The following is a 23,048-nucleotide window of genomic DNA, read 5'->3' as shown; positions in this document are numbered from 1 at the left end:
CTGCTTCAGCAGTACATGGGCACTGCCAATTAAAACACTAGGAGCAGGTGGAAAGGAAATGGTAAAATAAAACCAAATGAAGTAGAAGATTATTTGATACTTAAGTCTATAAATTCTCTTGGACTGGGTCTCTTTTTCTGTTTATACAGGCACAATGGGGCCCTAGTCTGTAGGCACTGCTGGAGGACAGAGGTTTTTCAGACTTTCAAAACCTGAAATAAATGGTCAGCTCTTCAAGGCAAACCACTTCAGAGAAGGAAGCTGGACTTAGAATCTAAAGTGCTTTCCCCCGAAATCTGCCAAAAGCCCTAAGCCTGTATTTAAGCAGGAGGGCTAGTTCCAAAGAAATTAAAGTGATGGCTCAAGAAGTTAAGCTTTGCTCAACCCTTTGCTGAATTAGAGCTGCAAAAGTAATTAGAAGCCTTCTACAAAGGCCAACATCAAGAGGAGAAAAGTGTTAATTCTAGAGAAAACAAACTGTCACGATGAAAAAGCAGCTGCCTTACAGTTTGGGAAAAGTACAAATATTTCAAAGGAGCAGGGGAAGCTCATAAAAGCACCATCATACTTCTATCAGAGAGAAAACTGTAACTTCACAATCTTATTCTCAGTCTTTCCAATCACTAACACACAGGATTTAGACGCATATCTCAGTGTTTTATAGAATTACTGATTTACTTTGTAAATATGCTTCCTGAGAAGTTAGTACAATCAACCTTCAGGATAAGTGCACCAAATGAAACAAACGGCAAAACAAAGCAAACAAAATTCTCCAAAAAGTATTTTCTGTTCGCTTTTCTGAGTTCTGTCAATCCCCCATCCCTCCAGGCCATTTCCTATGCCCCTCAAAGCACCATCTCCTGAAAGGTCTGGCATTAGCAGCTGCCGTTAGTGTGCACTGAACTCAAAGAAATCCCCCACGGATCAGATTGCCAGGCATGGCTCAGGGTGTTATATCCTTCGTAAAATTAGTGCCTACATCTTGTTCTGTACCCTTAGCACCGCAAAAAACCACTGTCACATTTCCAAAAGAAAGTTCTGAATTGAAAGAGGACAGTGGTGAAAAAACGCAGCGTTCAAAAGCAGAGAGTTTTAGACCAGCAGAACTGATCCACTGAGGAATTTTAATGAATATTTCCCCAGCCAGTAATCAATTTTACACTGTATGACTTAGTTCCTCTGTTCGCTCCTTCCTTTACTCTAGGGTGAACATTAACACCTATGTCAACAGCAGATCCCTCAACAGAGAGCGTACATAATTGCTCGGGTACAGCTTTTGTCTGCTGTTTTGCTATCACAAAGTATTGCAGCCCTTTCTTGCTTTTGAGTTACCTGTGCAGAGGAGCTGATCCTGGAAGTATCCCTTCCCACACGAAGTCACACACTGCCCGCTCTTCATTAGCAGGGATGTCTGGCACGAGGAGCACTCAAATTCATTGGTACAGGCTGAGCATGTTTCATTGCAGGCTTCCAAGAGAAAGAATAGAAATGAAAGATGTATTAATCCCAAATGTTTTGATGCAGCAAGACTTCCCTGCTCTGATAAAAGGAGTCAATTTTGCCTCATTTTGGCAAAAGAGTTTGAGAATTTGCATTTTTCAGGGGCTTCCACCTGAAACCTCCTGAAGTCTTAAGCCCGTGGTTACTTGTCAGTACGTGCCTGAATGCTTTTCCAAACAAAGCCTGGCAATGTCTTTATAATAAGCCTGTGGGATCCTACAAACAAAAGCACAGCAAGCCACAGAGAAGACGGTCATCTGGCGGGGAATAACCCCTTGCAGAAATTACCTAAGCAGGTCCCCCCATCCTGGTAGAAGCCCGATTCACACGTCTCCACACAGCGCCCATTCTGCAGCCACCTCCTTGCGTCTCGGCAGGCACTGCAGTGATCAAAGGACTGAGAGCAGGTCAAACAGTCTGGGTGGCACTCAACTGGCACCAAGAAACGACACAAAGGTAAAAACCATCAGCAGTGTTTTCAATCAGGAAGGCACAAAACAACACGTACTCCAAAATCCAAGTGAAATTTATGACTTATTTCTGTTGGTGGTTCAAGATGTGTTAGTTTGGGAGTGGGGTTTTTTTTTTCCAAGATGCATGAAAGGCAATAAATACTATATTGCTGTGTTCCAGTATGTGAGGAGTTATTGCACAGAGTCAGATTTTCTAGACTATTGATAAAAAGGATATTCATTGTCCGCATGGTTTCTCAGCAGTAAAAACCATAAGTCATAGAAATTAATGGTCCAAAACACGCTGAATTTGAGTTTCCTTCAGTCAAACCCTGCAATAAGTCAAGGCTGTGTCCATGCCAGGTCAGAGTACAGGTGGGAAACCGCTCCCCCTCCAGTCAAAAGCTTTATGTCACAGGACCATAGCGATCATTTCCTGATCACAGGTATTTTCTCAAAAGGCATGGCTGCTCTCTCCGCAGAGGCCAAGAGAAGGACTACTCTTGCTTTACTACTGAGCTACTTCTGCTTGCTGAAGGAAAAGCTGTCTGTTCCTTCCTGATAAGTCAGCAAAAGGGATCCCAATGCTCAAAACTCTCCTTCATTTACACTAAATAACCTGCAAGTTTCCAGGGAGATGTACCTAAGGAAAGATTTAGGAATCAAGAGCTACGGAAGACTTACAGTTGAAGATAAAAATGAATCCACAGTGATAAACAGGAGGAATGAACAGGAGGTCCTGTCTCTATCCATTTCTTTCCAATAACTTTCCAAAGGTATATGCAGCTCCATCCTTCCAGTCTTAACAACAAACTGACTATGTGGAGAGGTACAGAATGGGCAATTTTTTGCTAGGTGCAAAAAAATTCCCTCTGCTCCAATCCGAATGTTCTCAGTGAGAGGGCATGTTTGCTGGCTTTCACACAAATACAGCTATGCTTAGGGCTAGATGCTTTACACTGGCTGAGAATGAATGGGTTCTCTCTGCCTGCTTCCCCCAGCACATCTGTGAGAAGCAGTAATAAATTTTTACTGGCTATAACGAAGCAGATGCGTTAGGGACTGATGCTCTGGGCTCACAGATTGAACTGCCGCAGGCTGGATTTTGCATTTGTTTCTCATTCCGCCCAATGCAACACGGAAGAAGACAGAGGGAAAACAGGAGGCTTCAGTAAATGAAATTTGCATTCACCTTTTAGGACACAAAAATGCAGGTTTGGCTCTGTATGTCCAATACCGTGATTTTAAAGCTTTTACGTTCCAAAATGTACGTTCCAGTACAGAAGCTAAATGAAGGGGCCAGATTTTCAAGGGTAACCAGCACACAGCAGCACTTCTCGATAGGAAGGAGAACAGATGGGTGCTGAGAGCACCTAATAATCTGTCCCTTCCCCAGGAGCCTGTGCAGATGCTGTTCCCTTTCAAAAATCCAAGACAATTCTATCTGAACTGTCCAAAACCCGTTTTCCTCACTTTTCAATTTGTAGTGCTTTGCATTTTTATTAGCATGCAGTAAATAACAAGCTTTAAAACATTAATATGGCAAATGTGCCAAGGCACTCCTGCAAATGACAGTATAATTAAAACTGTGAAGCTATTTTCTTTTTACTGAGATAAAACATTAACTGGAGCACTCTGATAAAACCAAAGTTATATGAAGGCAACGAGAAGACCTACCAACATGAAAAATTAGCAAACCACAGCTAAAGCCTACCAACTATGAAATGTAAATCACGGAGAATGACAATAGCCTGGAGAAAAATGAATTAATATGCAAAATTAACATATAAGCTAAGGCTGTCCTAATCTTTCCAAACAATTATTAACTGGCAGCCATTCAGCCCCAGGTGAGCTTGTGGCATAACAGTGTAAGCAGGTACATTCTTCTTTCCACTCCCAAGAAATAATCAGGAGCCCATAAACTCTAAAAACACATGTTAGGATTCAGAAAGGAGCAGTCCCTTGCCTTATAAAACTCATGTTGAAGAAAAAAGAAAAAAGACGAAACATTTCCAAAACACCAACCCCAAGCAGAAACTCTTCTGCCAAAAGAAAGCTATCATTTAATCCAGGGGAAATCAGTGGGAGGCTTTGGATGGAGCCCTAAACCTTGCCAAGAACCCTAATTAAATTATATGGAAACCAGTTAATTAACTGAAACTGCAAACCGAAGACACGTTAGAATTCAGCGCAGGTATCAGACCGGTACTGAGGCAGCGAGGGCTGCAGGGATGCCACAACAACCCCCGTGCCAGAGGTGTATGCGACACACACGCTCCCACCCAACACGAGTGATGGTGAGAAACCATCGCCCTGGGTCTGTACCTGGCTCGCAGTGCGGGCAGCAGTCACCCTTCGCCTCGACAGCCAGGCTGCCCGGCGGGCAGGACGGGCAAGAGCGCTGGAAGCAGGTCACCTCCGCCTCCCGGCATTCGCATTCTCCGCAGAGCCCTTCTTCCCATTTCTCTCCGTTCTGCACAGGAAACACCAAACGGCCAGCGTCAGTAGTGAAGGTGAGCCTTGGCACAAAGTGGTTTTGCCTTGCACGGAAATCTCTGGGTAAATTGCAAGGCTGCATCAGCGCCAGTAGTAAATTAAACATTTCTGGGACTGTTTCAGCACTGAGACCTGCCCACATGGGACTCTGTGCCTCTGTAACTCTTTGCCTTTCCAGAATAAGGCAGCCTGCAAAGTGCCTGCTGGGAAGAGTCCGTGGCCCGTGAACACCTGAACACATTCCCTTTCAGCATTCCCTCCAAAGGAGGGTGTTGTTCCATTAGCAGTAAGTCCTTTCTACTTCTTCACCTCCCTTCGTTTTCTCTGACTCACAGCATTTTCTCCTGTCTCCAGATTTTGCTGCGTCACTTGTCCACTTCTTTTCAACAGCCCGGTAACAAGTGCTTGAATTTGCTCTGTATTTGAACAGATACTCGTAACGCGTCCTCTGTCTGAATCTACGTCTTTGCATAATGACATTTTTGCCACACTTGAAATCTCTTTCTAACCTTTACAACATTTTACTTCCTCTCCTCCTCTCTTCTGTCGCCTCGTTTTCCATCACCAAAGGCCGGCCGAAACACCACAGAGATGAAGAGGTATCACCAGCTTGCTTCAAAACTACCCATCGCAGCTGACACCTCTCTACCTTGACTAGTCGATGGAGGGGAGAGATCTTGCACCCACTGTTCCCCTCCTGCGATCTGCATCCCTTGGTCTGCTCAAGAGGCCACCGAAGCTGTCCTCCGCGGCTGAGCCTCTGCTGGCACCACGCGAGGAAGTCAAAAGGCAGAGAAGAGAGAGCAAGCATTTTAAATGCCTGGGAAGCTTCTGTGCCAGTTCCTCTCTTAAAAGAGATAAAGCGCAAACTGGAATAAACCTGACACCTTAATATGTTTTACCTCACTTGGGTCAGAGGGAGAGAGATCTGAGAAAGGAAAGGGAAGTATCAGCATTAAAACCAAACCAAAACAGCATTAAACTTCCCATTTCTCACATCTGTGGGCAAACAGCAGCGATTAGCTCCAGTCCTCATCTGCCAGAGCAATGAATAGTCCACAACTGGTATATTTAAACCAAGATACTTAACTTTTCCTTTCTGTTTAACTTCAGAAGGAAAGTTCCTTGAAAATATACATAAAATAACGGACTCCTGTTGCAGTAAAAATTATAATCAGTAGGGAACATAGGCAGAAAGCTACACATTGCCCCAGCTAGGTCGCCTCTACTTTATAGGATTAAAGTCAGGCATCTCTAACTCCATGAGACGTGCAGGAAACCTGTGAGTACGTATGTTAAAGGGAAACGAGTGATTACACTGCACAAAGGAAAGCAAAGCAAACTTAGACTTGCCAGCAGATGCGCACGTTATAAACAAGTGCATTCTGTAAACTGGAAGAGCAATTCACAGACAATATTAATGGATTATTTTTCTGCTACACTTGCAAATAATATCCTTCTTGGAACTGGAGAGGGAGAGCCAATTACTCCAAACCTTTGTGAGCAGAACTCACAACTACGTGCTCCAAAGTACCAGGATACTCACAGCTTTGATATGTTCTTTGTAAACACAGTAACTGTTCCTTGAAATACATTCAGGACAGCACTTCCCATCTAAGTGAATTAATTCTTCACCCTGTGAAGAGAAAGGTTGCAGCAATTCAAACGGAATCAACACCACCAAAAATACAGTGGAATGCAGAGGCAGAACAGCTCTTGCCCTGGAATGCAATCTTCAGTATCTAATTTCACCTTATCTTCTCTCTATCCTACTTCATCTCTGTAGGTACAGTTTGAAAAATGTGCTTAGTGAATACTGCAGTTGCAGGACAAACCTCAGAAAAGGCTGGGGAATTCAGCGATAAGGCCATAATTTCATCCCCAAATCTCACAGAGAAAGAACCCCCCCAATATATGACCGCTGTCAAGATTTCAATGCATAGAAGCTTACCTTCATTTTGAATGTTCGACTTTTTCCCCAAGAGAATTTCAAAGCGCATGCTTTATTTATCCCAGATGGAAAAACCCTGTTCTTTGTTACAACTGTGCAACTCCACAGAATCCACTTAAATAACTCCGGTTTGAAGATAAGAATTTAGCGGCAGGAGAAGGGAACAAAGTGCCCTAATTTGTCACAGCTTTCTCTGCCCAAGTGGAAGCTGAATATTTAGAAAAAGAGGGAGGCTCTTGTCCTAGGGAACCAGGACACAGCTCAAAAGAAACAGCTTTAATTTCCTGACCTGAGTAGCTCTTCTGGACCAGATTCTCACACACTGTAAACATAGGCAAGGTAATACAGACTTGTCAGAAAAAGGACACATGTATACAAAACCACTAGAATTAAAAAGTTACAAATAAGTGACTAAGATTTGGTGCCGATCTGCACTGAGCACTCGTTTAATCTATGCCCATTAAATGTCAGTGTTAACACCCATTCCAAATCTCAGTAGGCGTGCATCATCTTCCCAACTTTCCAGTCAGGCCGATTACTTACCTGCGACAAACACAGAAGTCATGACCGTTCGTTAAATATTTGCGAGGGGCTCCCATACCCAACGAAATCACACGGCTCACACTGGTTTCTATTTCAGCATGTTGCTGCTTTCTGCTGATAGCTCCCAAAATTCAGCTGAGCGCCAAGTTTACCAAATAGCTTTGCTGATTTACACCAGCCGGGCATCGGTACCAGCAGTCACTCCAGGATGTTTTTCACTGTGCCACATTGGCACGCTCTCCAATTTGAGTATGTGAATTACTTTAGACGTAGATTGGGCAGTAACAGCACCGGTCACTGTTAGTTTCACCAAAGTAGAACAACTAAGCCAGCCCTCACGCGTTTCTGAGGACGGGTAAGAGAGGAGAAACCATATGGTTCTTAGTCATCGAGGACCACACGCAGCCTAAATCTCTCTCTGCCGGTTCTGTATGGTTTTGCTCTTAAATCATTACTTCAAAATGCCACTGGCAGTGGTTGGATCTCATGTCACTACTATGTACTGTAAACTCTCCCATCCCCACCCCTGCCCACGTCCCCACCCATGTACATAAACACACACTGTAGGAAAACTGAGAACATGGAACATGGCTTGCCCAAGCCAAAAAAAAATGCAACCGCGCCGCTCTGCCAGGACTCAGAAAAGGGAGAGGCGATGTGAGATAACTTGTGGCTTTGCTGAAGAGAGATTCATCATATTCCTGGTTGAGAACACTGAAAGGTAGTGATGGGCTGGGAGGCAGAAAAGAGAAATACAATCTCTCTCAAACATGTACACACCTACATCCACATGCATTGTCCGTAACTCTCTCCATTTCTTCTAAATATCAGAAAGACTTCTGCAGCTTGCTGGCTGTACAGTAGTCATGCAGCACCCTGCAAGCTCTGTCTTACTGATCCTGTAGTTTTCTAGGGCTGCTAGCAGAAATATTTCATCACCAGCCTACTGGGGTAGGCTGCAGCATCCTCCGCTAGCACCCATGACTCCTCTGAACATCGTCACGAGCGTGCTTACTTAGCTGGGGTGCTGGCAAGAGCTCCAGCAGGATTATTTGATGCTCTGACAGTTTGAGTGGTTTTGGTTGAGCACATCCACTTCACCATCCATAGCTAACCCAGTCTGCTACGTAACTTGTATTCCTAGCTCATCGGTAACCTGCTGAAAATGGCGTTTTGAAGATTAGGTCAGAGTCACCACAGACACTTTCATTTGGCAGTTGCTGGCCAGGTTTGTTTGAAAGGGTTTGTAAGCTAAACCTCCACCCTACCCTCATGTAATGCTGCTATACTATGTCGAGCTGTCTAGGATTTGCAGTTCATATCTGTGGCCTCATTACACTTTAAATAGGATGATGTGACCAGAAAAGTAATAGTGCCTTAATGAAGAGATGAATCCAAATGCTCCTAGCTTCACATCAGCTCTGATTTATTGATGTAGGTGCCTAAAAAACAGACCTGCAACTCAAAAAGGAAAAAGCAAAGGAAAAAGGAAATATTACATTTGCTTTTTGAGAAAATATTTTTTTGTAATTAATTAATGTGCACCTTGTACTATGGAGATAAACTATGACTGAACATGACTTGAGGAAACTAGTTTATCCTAAGGGAAGCCATGCAGAATAATAAATCCTTGGGCAAATATCTTTTATCAAGTGGGACCGTAACTCTTGTCTACAGCAAAGGACACTGTCTTCCTCCTTCTGTCCTCCTGGCAACCACGTTTCATTCAATGCAAAATTGCAGCAGTTCATCCTCTGACAAATAATATCCCTTTTTTAGATGCTTGGGCTTTTGGATGGGTGGATACCTCTGAGAGCCTGAGTTTGAAAAATTGCTGTGTGAGTGATAATGCTGCACACTTTTGAACCCCCAGTTTTGAACCCTACGTGTTACCATCTTCAGCTATTGTTCTGTAAAATAGCCCTGGCTTTTCTGAATAATGGATTCTTTGTCAGTACCCAAGATATGAGCATGAATATTAAACAATTCTCCCTACTGAGCCATGACAGCGTGCCATCATCATTAGTGTAAATGATCCAATTTACAGCCATAAGCAGGCAGGAAGCTGACTGAAACAGATGCAAGTGCCCAAGATTTTATGACAACCACGACTCTCCACACAGCAAAATCTCTCCATGCAGTTTAAGGTCAGATGATCGTCAGCAGTACTACACCAGTGACAAGAGTTTGGGTCGCACACTCAATGCATTTTTGCTATTTAAAAGGCACAATCTCAGATGAACAAGTATATGCTTTTATTCCTAGATACATCCTCTCTGCATGATCATCATTTCGGACTCCATGTGTGGATTCTCACTTTTTTGAACGGTCGTTAAAACAATCTAATCCAGTGAATCCATTATGTCCAGCTTTTGGCTGGACTTCAGACACAACACAAGGGTGCTGCTACTCAAGATTTAGCATGCAGGCAGTCACCAGAAAAGCATTGCCACTGAGAGAGAAAACTCAGAAGGCTACCATTTCTTCCCTTCCCTTCACTGACACTGTGGAGTAGCAAGTATAAAGCAGATATTAGCCCACCAATTAAAACAGATGCAGTGACAAACAACACAGAAGTCTTACCCTACTGCAAAAAGGCAATTCAAAACATACCCCATCTAATGCATTTTGCACATCCACTATAAAGCAAATGTAGCATAACCTGGCGGGCAGGGATTTAGTTTTGGAATAAACAGCACTGGGAATAAAACACCTTACTGGCTTCACTTCCATGCCAAGAATGGCATGGAAAAAATGGAGAAAAGTAGAGCGCAGACTTCCATATCCAACTACCTTACTGAAGCCCCCTGTAGCATACGGAATGAAGATAAAAGGAACATTTCTTAAGCTTTTAACTATCTCTGACCTGTACCTCTCTCCCCACATTAAGCTCCTGGTAAAGCCAGCGGTGAATGAAACCTCTGGGTGTCTGACCTTCCATTACAGCAGGCAGACAACAGCGTGGGAGGGAATCCAAGTTAAACTACTGTCTGATTCACACTGGCTTGCTTCACAATGCAAGCCCACTGAGCAGCCAGCCTTGCATGGAAAATCCGAAGTTTACTCTCCTTTCACTGTGAAGTGTTCTCAAGGTAGTTGCACAAAACAAGTCCCAAGAGAAGGGCAGGTTCTTTGAGTGTCTCGAGATGTCAGTCGAGAAAAAAGAAAAAAGGGGGGGAAAAAAATCACAAGGCTTGACAGATATGTCTTGAAAGAAGAAAACCTTTCTTACCTTGGGACACTCTACTCTGGCACACTCTGCTTCCTGGCAAGTGACTTGCCCTTCATCACACATGCAGAAGTCACAGCGGGTGCTATTCCACATCTCACTGTGGTACCTGACGGTGCCGTCATACAAGCAGCTTCCCTTGGAAGACACACACTCCTCACAGCACTTCCCGGGACGCTGCACTTTGCTCTCCCCCTACAAAACATCAGCGACCATTGCGCAGGACTGTCTGAACCCGTTGGCACGGGCACAGTGATACGTGCAGCCAGGGTATCAGAGGTGAATGATTTTTAACTACCTTCTCACAGGTAACAGAGTCACAGGTCTCTCTTAGACATCTGACTTCTCCTCTGTGACATGCACATGCAGTGCAGGTGGTTTTTTTCCACTGTTCGCCATGCTGTTCAAAAAGAACACGTACACAATTGTTAAACACTCTTCACAAATAACCAGATTCTTTCCAGAAATCTGTGCTACTTATGGAATATGATGTCTCCTTAATAAACTTTTCTTAAAAAATTATCTTGCATGATCAGCAAACAGAAAGAAGAGGTATGAGATCTAGATGACACCGTGGTGTGTATTTCTCATTAATTGCAAGCCACTGACATTGGTGAGGCCTTTACTATTATTAGAAAAACATAATCATTAACAGAAAATCCCACATACTTACATTCATTAAATAATGCATTAAACTAATTCCAGATGATATAATGAAAGCTATAAATACTTTGACCTTCACCAGTGCTTTCTGCTTTCCTCCTTCAAAAAAGTGTGAAAAGAAAGTGCCTGATTTGCTTCACGCTGCAAACTTCCTTTCTGCTTGCCAGCAAATTCTTATCTAGAGCTAATTTCTTTCAACTCTTTTGGCTATCCAGGAAGAAAAAAGCAATGGTTGTACTAAGCTATCAGCGCTGGCAGAAAGTCAGATGTCACAGAGAAGGGAAAGAGAGATGTGCCAGAACTTGTGAACAAGCGCCTTTTGGTGTGGCTCTTCAAAGGTTACCTGGTACACTCTTCCTGACACCAAGCAGGGCTTTGGAACGCATTCTGGGCAGCATTTTCCAGGAGACATAACCATAACTTCATCCTAAATAGAAAGCGGGAGAGACAAGTCAAATAAGAGCATGAACAGTTAACACAGAGCTCAGTATCACCGCCTGGAATTCCAGGCACTTAGCATCTGTTCGATAACCCACAGTCGCTCAAGGCTTCATTTTCACTCCAGTATCTGGGGGCAGTCTTCACAGCATGAGATCAGTGGAGAAAGCTAGAAAGATATTTCCTTCATCTCCTTTTTCTGGGCTTCTTTGGATGGCAATTGAGGTCCAAATACATAGATAGGTATACAGATGAAGATCAGGAGACACATGCATGCACACGCACACATGCACGATAAAGTACATATATTCAGGTATACAAATAGACAGAGGAAAAAAAAGTATATATAAAGCTACGTAGAGAAACACACTAAAGCATGAGATGGAGGAGAGAAGAGATTTTTTTCCTGGTACTGCCACATTTTGAGGCTTTGAATGTGTGATTTACACTTGCCATCTCTTAGGCATTTGCACTGTTTTAGTTAAATCCATACAGCATAACTGTCTATACAGGTGTTAAATTATGCTTAAAACTGGCTTATCCTAATTTAAACTTTTTCCTGACTGATTTAAATCACACTGAAATAGGTTGGCACTTCACACCAACATAACGGTTCCTGCATGGCTCAACTCCACCCATCCAAAATGTGTCTGTAATGCTCCTGCCACAATTTCACGTACACCCAACAATCTGGAATCGTATTGTTCACCAGCACCTCCCTCCAGCCACACCAGGATGACTGGAAGACTGACTTGTGGACTGAAAGCAGTGTAGAAATGCCAAGCACCATTATCTCATCTGCTTTGTTAGTCAAATCACTAGCTTTCAAAGAAAGAGTGGAAGACTTTTGCGTAAAAGTTATCAACGATAGATTTCCCAGCAGAGTTAAAAGAACTCTTCCACGGATTTTGGTAGGATATGAGGTGAGACATTCAGGTGCACTCCTGCAAGCATTTTTGAAGTTCCTCTCCCTCAGCGCCCAGGGAAGGGCACAGTTAACTGAAAGATGGAAGATGAGAGTTTAATACTGGGAGAATTTATGTATTTGCTTTTGACAGGTAGTGGAGAATGAAGAAAGTGACAGAGATAAAGGCACATGCAAGAAAATGTTAGGTATGATTGAGAGCAGAACAGAATCCTTGCACATCCTGCCAAGGTCCCTTCCAGCGAGCACCTTTGGTAGGAAATAGCTGGAACACAGTCAGAATTAGTTTCCTGCTGCATTAATTTGGATGCTGTCAGCCAATTATTCTCAGATACATCACAGCAACAACACAGTCATTTCTGTTTCCACAAATTAAATCCTAATGATTAGCTGACTAAACATTAGTGCAATCAGTCAGCGGGTAACGTCAGTCCATTTGGAGTGGGAAAGGAGGAATCTAAAGCAGGCATAAATTTGGTTTAATGCACAGTACTTAGTCAATGAATACTAATTGTGTATCTGAGGACAAAGCAAAACAGAATTAGCATGCACAGAAACAGGTGGGCTTTCCTTCTATTAAAAAAAGAAGAAGGTGTTAATTGCACAAACATCTGGTCCAGTAATAGAAAGCTGGGTAAGCATCAACAGGAAAAAAAGTTTATGACTACTGCTTTTGTTTTTCTCAGTGCTACAAGGAAGCGTACTCAGCCAGAGCATGCTTTTCGAGGGAGCTTCTGGATTCATTGTTGGAGAGTGGTAATAGATTAAAAAATATTTGGGAAGCAGCAGCTCCTAAAACATAAAGTCAAGGTCAGAAAGAGGGATTTCCAGGGAGCCAGTTCCTGCATTTCCTTAGCATGGCATGCTATTGTAAAGGAATACATCAAGGTGCCCAAGAAAAGTGGTAAAAAAAAAGAAAAAGAAATCCAAAGAGCAGAGTCACACCTTTAAGCATTTCCAATATAATAAAGAGAATTCCAAAAACTGAGTCACTTGTACAGAGCGTGGAGTAGTGTGTATAGTCTGCCACCTTTCCTAATCCCTGTGTTACTGTATATAATCTTGTAGTGTTTTGGTGGTCACTGCACACGTGCTGAGAACTCATCATTCATCCACAGTGAAGACCTTGGAGACAGAAACGTCCCAGTTCTCTCAACTGGCCTGAAATTGCAAGTCACTCCTTGAGCTTGCCTAACTTCCCTTACTGGTTTGGTTGATTTCTAAACACAAGCACACGCAAGGAATAGGGCTCTGAGAGTTCTCTTTCAGCTGAAGCGGTCTTGTATTTCTAAACTCTTTAAGTCAAAAAGGGAATTTCATCTGCATTTGACTACTTTCAACTGTATTTCTAGAGTTCTTGCCAAAAAAAAAAAAAAAGCAAACAAGACCTGCAAACCAAACTGCTCAGCTGCAAACCAAACACTGCAATTTGTGAAGATAAACGCCCATTAAAAATCTTGTGTTTTCATTCCTTCCCTCACAGAAATAAAAAAATTTCCTGATCAACCCTACATAATTTTTTTAGTATAAAACAAAAAGCAGTTTCTCTAGGACAGTACTTGCGCTTAATTAGCCAGCAAAGGCATGATAACAGGAAGACGGTGGGGAAAGACAGTGTTAGGGAAGAGACAGGCAGCACGAGTATACTGACTGACTTAACCATCACTCCACGTCATTTCCACACATCAAAACTCCACGTCATTTCCACACACCAAAACTCCCTTTTCCAAATCGCCCACTTGTCACACAGAGGATTCTCCTGCTAATTTGCACATCTGCATGAGAAAGGGACCTCACCAAGGGAGAGACAACAGTCATGAGTGATGTCCCCAGAAGGCTGATGGGTGCTGGCCTGGCTGCAGAGCAGAGGCTGGCAGGAAGCTGTGAAGCACTGAGTCACGCCGTCCCTGCAGACACATTTGGAGCACCGACCAAGGCGCCAGTCCTCACCATCCTGGAACAAGCGTCCATCAAAGGAGCAAGGCCCTAAGAGATATGAAAACGATGGGTGATTTTCTTTCCCAATGCCCTTTAATCCCTTTCCGTCACCCATCATTAAAACACAGATTTTGTGCACCTCAGAATTCAGAATTACAGTTTGTCAAAGCAGTAACAATTCCACCGGTTTTCAAGGGCTTTAGACTTGTGAATGAAGAGCTCTGGATGCACTTCTCCCACTGGACTTCTATGAGAACAAAACTCCCTTTTCCAAATCGCCCACTTGTCACACAGAGGATTCTCCTGCTAATTTGCACATCTGCATGAGAAAGGGACCTCACCAAGGGAGAGACAACAGTCATGAGTGATGTTCCCAGAAGGCTGATGGGTGCTGACCTGGCTGCAGAGCAGAGGCTGGCAGGAAGTTGTGAAGCACTGAGTCACGCCGTCCCTGCAGACACATTTGGAGCACCGACCAAGGCGCCAGTCCTCACCATCCTGGAACAAGCGTCCATCAAAGGAGCAAGGCCCTAAGAGATATGAAAACGATGGGTGATTTTCTTTTCCAATGCCCTTTAATCCCTTTCCGTCACCCATCATTAAAACACAGATTTTGTGCACCTCAGAATTCAGAATTACAGTTTGTCAAAGCAGTAACAATTCCACCGGTTTTCAAGGGCTTTAGACTTGTGAATGAAGAGCTCTGGATGCACTTCTCCCACTGGACTTCTATGAGAAAAGGTATCCGATAGCTCAGGCATTTTTGGAACCTGCAGTCCGAGTTTGCAAGTGCCAAAGGTACCCTCAGTACATAGGAAACATCTGCACCTTTTTTTCCAGATTTTCATCTCCAAAATAAGGACATATTAGGCACATCTGCTCACTGCTTAAAGCTCATCGCTTCCTCTTTGGCTATGGGTAGAGCTGTTAAAAATGTAAATATGGTAGCAGGACAGAAAGAGAATTAAGGGACACACTTGATGCCACTGTCTTCCCAACAGAACTGAACAAGAAAAGAAAAGCTTTCCAGATTTGGGACTAAAAGGAGATTTCCAGTGACCTACTGCTCAGATCAATGAAGCCAGACAGTGCCCCATTCACATGCCATACTCACCGCCACGGCCCACACATTTGGGACAGCAGGATCCCTGAGCAGTGTATTGCAGCTCCCCTCGTCCACAAGTGAGGGGTGGGCAGGCTGTGGGGGTGCAGTTCACCTTCCCATGGGCACAGGAGCACCGGACACATCCAGAGCTGGTCCACTGCGTGCCGTGCTGCAGTGCACAACACAACCAAAGGCACAGAAAACACGTGCATGAATCCAGCTGCCAATGAGACCTGTAAATATACCTTCTCCCTTTTAAGACCCCCTGCACTAATACTAACTTTACTCTTTTGCAGGCCCAGTCAGTCTCTGCACGTTGTAGCCCTTCCTCCTGGCTGCACTGTTGGGGCAAAAAGTAAATTAATGCCAGTAAAGTAGCAAACCTGGAGATCAGCCTGATTTTCCTTCCTGTTGCAGAATGGCATCCAGTAACAACCCACTGCAAAAGACCCAGGCTATGGGATACAACCCCTCTCCACTACAGTTTCTGTAGGGCAAACTCTAAATTTAGAGACGTATGTTCTTTAGAGAAATATTCAACCTGGGTCCCAACACACACCTGACCCAGTCAGGTGAACACCGCCTGCCCTACATAATTAATGCACTTCACCATGAATAAAATCTCATTAGATTTGCTTATTCCTTAATGCAGAATCAAATATCTCTACCCTGAGGCACAGTGAGGAAAAATTGGCCCCGAGAAGAAACATGTTGGTGTATTGCAACACTCTCCAACAAATAGAGAATGTCAATTTTTACAAAACATGCAATATTGAATTAGGCAGGGAGTGAAAAAGCTCTTGCCAATTTTCTTTGATGGAGCTACCAGTGCTGCTAGCTAGAAACCTGTAGAATGGAGGTCAAGTGACAAAGCATGACAGTGGCTTACTGACAAAAGAGAAAACGTCTTCCTTCGGGAAATTCTGTGGCAACCATCAGGATGAGACTTTGCACTGACAAAAAAATTGTTTAACGACCACCTCACAGTGGTGACTATAAGTACCAATATGCCTATAATTCCTGCGGGGATGCCTACCTATTCACCTGACTTGCGGCCCAAAGAACAGGCTTACAGAAAGCCAAAAGACAAAAGCTGCTGCAAGAATACAACACGGCAAAATGCAGCAACAGCAGCAACAAGAAGAAATATAATGTGTATCACTCAAATTGCAGGCACAAAGAAATATGGGAAGAGGATGGATGTGCTGCTATGCCTCCTATTCCAGTCTTTGTCTAGCTCGTAACAGATTCACGCTGGTCACGCCGAAGCAGACGGTTACAACATCCATCTCAGGTGCACAGCGTAAGGTCCAGATACTTGAATATATCTGGGCATTGTAGCGTATTTCTTAAGATTTGGACCTGACTTGCCTCTTGTCAAACAGAGAAGTCTGTAAGAGACCAGACGTAGGACTTGGGTTCACTGTAGCCATTTTTCTACGTTTCCCTATTGTTTGATGTGATTCATTAACTACTACCCAGGAATCGTTATTTTTTTCTTATCTGTAGACACTTATTCTTATTCCTTTGGCCTTTCAGCCACACTAGGTGAAACCACATCCCGGAATAATTCGGGATTACAAAATACATATCCCAGGTCGCACAACAGCAATCAATCTTGACCGGCATAGGCGGCTGCTCAGAGAAAAGCCTTCTTTGAGGATAGCTAATATGTCAAGTTTGCTGTGCTTTGCTCCCCTCCTAACATTACTACGTTGTCTCAATCATCCACAGAAACAGCAAAGTGAATGAATAAATGGGAAACTTTCTCCCCTTAAGCCAAGCTCAGCGACATGTTCCTTTTCTGCAAACCCTGCCGACCAAACTCCCGTTATATCACGTCATCCGATAGTGACAGAATATAAGCCCAAAGAACTAGTCTTCTCCCACACGTCAGCCAAGCATCCTTCACTGACGTGAGCCAAACGAGAGAGCTAAAAAATGGAAAGGATTGCCACTGCTGAGGAGCATGACAAAGCACTCACGCTGTGGATCTGTCCTTCATGCTGGCAAAATCCTTCAGCTCGGGACACACACTCAGGGCAGCACTTGTTGGGGGCTATTTGGAGCACTTCTCCCTAAAAAGATGTAAGAATCCAGTAAGCAGTTCACATGAAATAGAGACTTCAACATGAAGGTAAAGACATGGGGCCTTGCTGGACCCAGCGCTCTCACATTAGAGAGGAAACGTATTAAGTGAAATACATAACGCTGCTGCACCAGATCCCTTTGTTGAGAGGTGGCACAGCAGTTTGCTGTATCTGACATTTTATCATCAACACAACAGTAGGAGAATGTACACCCCTAACAGTACAATTAGGAATTCCCCAGCTGAACCAGTTTTCAAACCAGAACAAAGCCTAGAAAGCACTTACTCAAGACAAAACCCAAGATTACTCACAGAAGGACCTCCAAGAAACGTGGTATAGATGTAATTTTTTCAACAGGTAAGTGTTCTACGTGTACAGGATGGATCTCAGCCTAACATTTCACCACACCAGAAGTGCAGCTGGCAGGCAGAATCAATGTGCATCCATTAACTGTACTTCTTTGGCTTAATAATCACCACCTTTTTCTTTTTTTTTTGAATACACTACTTTAAAATGAACTGAAAACTATGGATCACTTCCAACCGCAGCGCAGTCAGGTGGTGCTACTACCACTTTGCTTTGCATGTTCCAGGAGCTTAGCAAGCCGGCCCCGTGCTACGTCCTGTTCGGCATCAGGGAAAAAGATGACGCTGATGGCAGCATCTCATTAGACGAAGGGCAAAACACATCAGTAAAGAGATCAGCCAACACTGGGGAGGATCATGGACTCCTGTCATTGAAAACATCTCCGCGGACTCTCCAAAGCGATGCTTTCATGTTCCCACCAGCTGTACGTTAAACACCCCAAGCCTGGCACAGTGCCCCAAAATAGGACAGCATCAGCTGCTGGAGGATCTTATTTTTGCAAGGGTGTCTGTCACTGATGGCAACTGCACGCGAGGGCCCCTGGCACCACCTGCAGTACCACAGATCTCAGCATTTTCCTCCCAACAAAAGGATCAAATAATTTTACTGCTGTGAGCATGGTAGCTGGAGAGGGAGGAAACAGAAAACCAAAACCAGAGAAGAACATGTCAGGTTCAGGAAGTGAAACGTAGAAAAATTTTATCCACAAGGTCACCTTCTTCAAAATACTGCAAAGGTGTTTCTCAGGAGACCTACCCAATCCTTTCCGCTTTGAAAGGGTACGGCCAACGTCTGAAGGATTCATGCTCAGAAGGGAGTCGTTAATTTGTTTTGTTATAATAAAAAATTAAGACACTGCAATGCCAAAAAATTGTCTTACCTTTCCCCTCTTTACTTGTATGATAAAAGCAGGTTTTCTTTCTCTGTTTTCTAAAAGAAACATTTTGATTTTTCAAACCGAAGAAAGGTTCTCACTTGGAGGTTTCCTTCAATGCCATGGTTTTCAGGAGGTGGGAAACAAAACTAAATATTTCATTTAGCTTAACCCATTAAACCCTATTTAACTCTGGTCCTGCTGTAGAGAAACTGGTCTTGGTTTCTGGTTTCTTTTGGTTCACGCAACAGAAATAATGCTTGCTGATTTTCTACCTACTCAAACCATTCGGCGTGCACAGCAGTAGGTTTTACATACAAATGTTTAGCACACCACTGGGTATGCTTTTTGCAAAGACTGCTGGTTTTGTTTATGCCTTGTCGCTGTAAACAAGATCAGCAACATTAGCATAAATCTCATAATAAGGAGGTAAGAAATAAATCATGGAGAGGGATGGCGATTTCTGACCTTGTTCATCCGTGGGTTTTTTATGCTTGAAAGATGATGGGATTTTTTTCTTCTAAGACCCTTGATGATCCTTTTCAACATTTAAATGGCCAGACCTTTATGAAACACTTAAACTCATCATCTTGAAGATGACCCATGTCAAGGAGTTGCACAGATTCATTTTGCACTATAAATCTATCTCCCTTTATGAGCTTTAAACTTGCCACCTTTTCATTTACCCAATTTTTTAAAATGAACAACAACATCTCATCTAGCCCACTCACTGTTACGTGTGCCATGACAGCAGTCTTTTTTTTTCCCTCTTTAGCACAAAAATTCCCAATATTTCAGTTAATCAATACACAGTGATAATAACGGGGAAAAGCAGTAAGAATCAAAATTATTTCCTCGTTAATGCTGTCATATTGGAAAACATTTTAACCTGCTTCATAAAGCCATATAATTACATTGGCAGTGCCCCTTCAAAACACTAATTTTCACTGTCATTCATGCGTACTACCCCAGTAATCCAGATGCTAATGCAAGACCAATTCCATGGCCAATTAGCTGTAACCATTAATGAAGGCTCAGACAGAGAAAGATAAACAGGAGACAACGAAAGCTCAACAACCATCGCAGGGCAGAAGAAACTGAAAGACAGACAATCTCAGCTCTGTTGTTGTTCATCAAAGTGGAAAGCGTCCATCTGCATGTTTGAGGCAGACGCAGCTCCATGTTCAAATGAAGGGTGACTGGAAGCTGGGCTCGTGCTGGGAGGTCCAAACCCAGTTCACGGGCTTCCTTTGCGGACCAGACCGCCCTTGGAGCACAGGCAGTCTGCAAGCTGTTCCAACACCAAGCCTCTGGCTGTAGCGTGGCGAAGGAGACAAAGGCTGCCCCTGCTGGGTTTTGTCTGTGTGTTTCTTGCACAGGCTTACAGCGATGAGAAGCGAAAGGGCACGGAGACTGTGCCTGACCCTGGGCAGCCACACGCACCCTAGGAGGCGAAACGGGGTTTCACTGCTCCCTCTTGCTTCCCCCAAATCCTGCTGTGAATCAGACCCTTGGGTTCAAAGGGAGCTGTGGGGAGGCAGCTGAGCCCAGAAAGTTGATACGGCAGCTGCCACCGTGGGGTACAAAGACAAGCAACCAGCTCACCTCCGCCAGTTCCTCCATGCTGCATCCTCCTTCTGTGTCCCTCAATACAAGAGGAGCTTTGCTTCCACAGGGAATGCAGGACCAATTATCCCAGCTGCTTCCACCGTTCCTTTACATGTAACACAGTGTGGAGGACCCAAACAAACGTTTTGACGTGTAACTATTGCAGGGGGTTAAAGCACGGGAAAGTTGGCACCTCCAAAGTGATCTGACATTTCTCCCGCCACGCGGAATGGGTCAGCTGGCATTTGGACGGTTGCAGCCCCTTACCTTCTGAAAGTCACACTGAGGGTGTTTGCAGACAGTAGGTTCACAGGTGACAATATTGCTACGGCAACGGCAGTCTTGGCAAGAATCTGGCTTCCAAGTTGTGTTATTCTGCAAATAAACATAAGTTTAAAATTAGACCCATACAGCACAAGACGTGTTATTTTACGCAAGAGCAAATGGCTCCAATAGCTCAGTATAGACAGACTGGAAGAGTAGAGCCTGGAATGGACCACGCCTCCCTCCCACAGGCTCATCAGGCACAACTTTGGTACTATCTGTTCAGTAACTTCAAACACGCAGTTGAAAGACAAGGCCATGCACAGCAAATAATCAACTCCAATGGCACGATAATCGATGGGACGTAACCTCCCATAATCTCAAGGTAATTATAGCATCTCTGGGAAACTTCTCTATAATCAAGTTCAGGCTGTCCAAACTGCAGCAGCTACTGCTGCGATCACAGCTTGTGCTGAGGCAGCTGAGCTAGCTTGGAGGCTAACCCACTCCCGGACAGAGAGCTGCGGCACCAGACAGCACCCCCATGGGCAGAGACACAGGTAAATACTGATGTGCTTGAATCCAAATGAGCTGTTGAATATCACATTCAAAATCTTCAGTCTGCAGGATCACGGAAATAAAAAGTTCTCATGTCAAAACCATGATGCAAACTATGTTCGTTACATTAGGCTGTAAGATGGAAGGAAAGGTCTGCAGAGCCTTTCTAATTTCAGCAATTAAACTGATTTAATCAAGAATGCTGAATGCATGGCAAGGTACGAACAGGCTCTACCTGGTCCCATTTATTGCAAAATGTCATGAAGGGGACTCTGACCAAGCAGACAGCCCAACAGATTTGGAAATAGCTGTTGTCACCACCCCGTCAGTGCACCCAGCTGGAACACCCAGAGCTAATTCGCCAGGGTTTTCACCACCCCTGCTTGACCCCTCTGCATTCCCTCCGCACTGAGGTCGTGATCCCACGCCACCACCCTGCTTTCATAAGGCAGCTCAGGCCCTCATCCAGTTGCTTGGACACTTGCCAGACTTCCCCTTCTCTCCCATCAGTATCTCCAAGGTCTGAGCAGCTTCTTGGGACTCATTACTTTTGGTAGGATGCTTGGAAGATAAAGCCTTCCTTCTCTTTACTCCTGAACACTGACTTCCAGCCACCCCAACATCAAACAGCACCAGCAGCATCCCTGCAGGGTCCCTTCACCCTTACCAAGCATCCTTTCCCTAGCAGTTCAAAAAAGCAACCAGTAACTACGCACTGAGGTAATTCAAAGGATTCAATTGCTAGGTTCATATTTAATTATCTGTTTTTAAAAGTCTTCAGTTAAATCCACCAAAAGAAAATGGAAAGAGGAAGATCAGTTTCTCATATGAAAAGCTCTTTTCCATTAGACAACCGCTGGGTGTACACTAGTCTAAACTTACACCGTACGGGGAATTTTCCCCTGTAGCACAGACAGCCGCTACCCAAGCCATTAAGCCTTGTTTGTAATTGATTTGAAAGAAGACCAGACTCTGCTACTCATTTGCATGATGTAGTGATTTACTCCAATAAGTCAATTTACTCACAGTGTAAAGCACAACTTTAAGGTACAAAAAGATGATTAACAGATTACTACTAAGGATGCATTTAGGGCTAACTGCTAAAACTGTTAAGCACAACGGTAAAACACTGAAATGTGCCTTAAGGGCCCATAATCCGAGGGGAAACGGCTAGCGACCTTCTACGCCACTTAGACACACGCAAGTCCATGGGGCTGGATGGGATCCACCCAAGGGTGCTGAGGGAGCTGGTGGAAGTGCTCACCAAGCCACTTTGCATGACTGATCAGCAGTCCTGGCTCACCGGGGAGGTCCCAGTTGACTGGAGGTTGGCAAATGTGACGCTCATCTACAAGAAGGGCCGGAAGGAGAATCCGGGGAACTACAGGCCTGTCAGGCTGACCTCGGTGCCGGGAAAGGTTACGGAGCAGATCTTCTTCAGCACCATCACACAACACATCCAGAAAAACCAGGCCCAGTCAACACAGGTTTATGAAGGGCAAATCCTGTTTGAGTAACCTGATCTCCTTCTATGACAAGGTGACCTGCTTAGTGGATGAGGGAAGGGCTGTGGATGTTGTCTACCTGGACTTTAGTAAAGCCTTTGATACCATTTCCCACAGCATTCTCCTGAAGAAACTGGCTGCTCATGGCTTGGATGGGTGTACTTTCGCTGAGTAAAAAAACCGCTGGATGACCAGGCCCAAAGAGTTGTGGTGGATCGAGTTAAATCCAGTTGGCAGCCAGTCACAAGTGGTGTCCCCCAGGGCTCAGTGCTGGGGCCAGTTCTGTTTAACATCTTTATCCACGATCTGTACAAGGGGATCGAGGGCACCCTCAGTCAGTTTCCAGATGACACCAAGTTGGGTGGGAATGTTGATCTGCTGGAGGGTAAGAAAGCTCTACAGAGAGACCTGCATAGGCTGGATCCATGGGTCAAGGCCAATTGTGTGAGGTTCAATAAGGCCACGGGCTGGGTCCTGTACTTGGGTCACAACAGCCCCATGCAGCGCTACAGGCGTGGGGCAGAGCGGCTGGAAAGCTGCCCA

At 44.3% G+C, this 23,048-nt stretch overlaps 1 protein-coding gene across 1 annotated transcript in view; it reads right to left on the bottom strand.

Annotated features, from left to right (window-relative positions):
- The window catches only part of FRAS1 (Fraser extracellular matrix complex subunit 1), a 131,614-nt gene that overhangs the window by 91,512 nt on the left and 17,054 nt on the right, over nucleotides 1–23,048 (bottom strand). Inside the window, 12 exon segments of the mRNA XM_035896955.1 lie at nucleotides 1,333–1,467; nucleotides 1,789–1,932; nucleotides 4,278–4,425; nucleotides 5,336–5,376; nucleotides 5,991–6,084; nucleotides 10,175–10,366; nucleotides 10,470–10,571; nucleotides 11,178–11,261; nucleotides 14,532–14,665; nucleotides 15,250–15,409; nucleotides 17,226–17,318; nucleotides 20,446–20,553. Coding sequence (XP_035752848.1) covers nucleotides 1,333–1,467; nucleotides 1,789–1,932; nucleotides 4,278–4,425; nucleotides 5,336–5,376; nucleotides 5,991–6,084; nucleotides 10,175–10,366; nucleotides 10,470–10,571; nucleotides 11,178–11,261; nucleotides 14,532–14,665; nucleotides 15,250–15,409; nucleotides 17,226–17,318; nucleotides 20,446–20,553 — 1,435 coding nt within the window.

Source organism: Egretta garzetta, unplaced genomic scaffold, assembly GCF_000687185.1.
Source record: "Egretta garzetta isolate BGI_Z169 unplaced genomic scaffold, ASM68718v1 scaffold77, whole genome shotgun sequence".
NCBI classification, from domain to species: Eukaryota; Metazoa; Chordata; class Aves; order Pelecaniformes; family Ardeidae; genus Egretta; species Egretta garzetta.
This window is presented reverse-complemented; position numbering and strand designations above follow the sequence as displayed.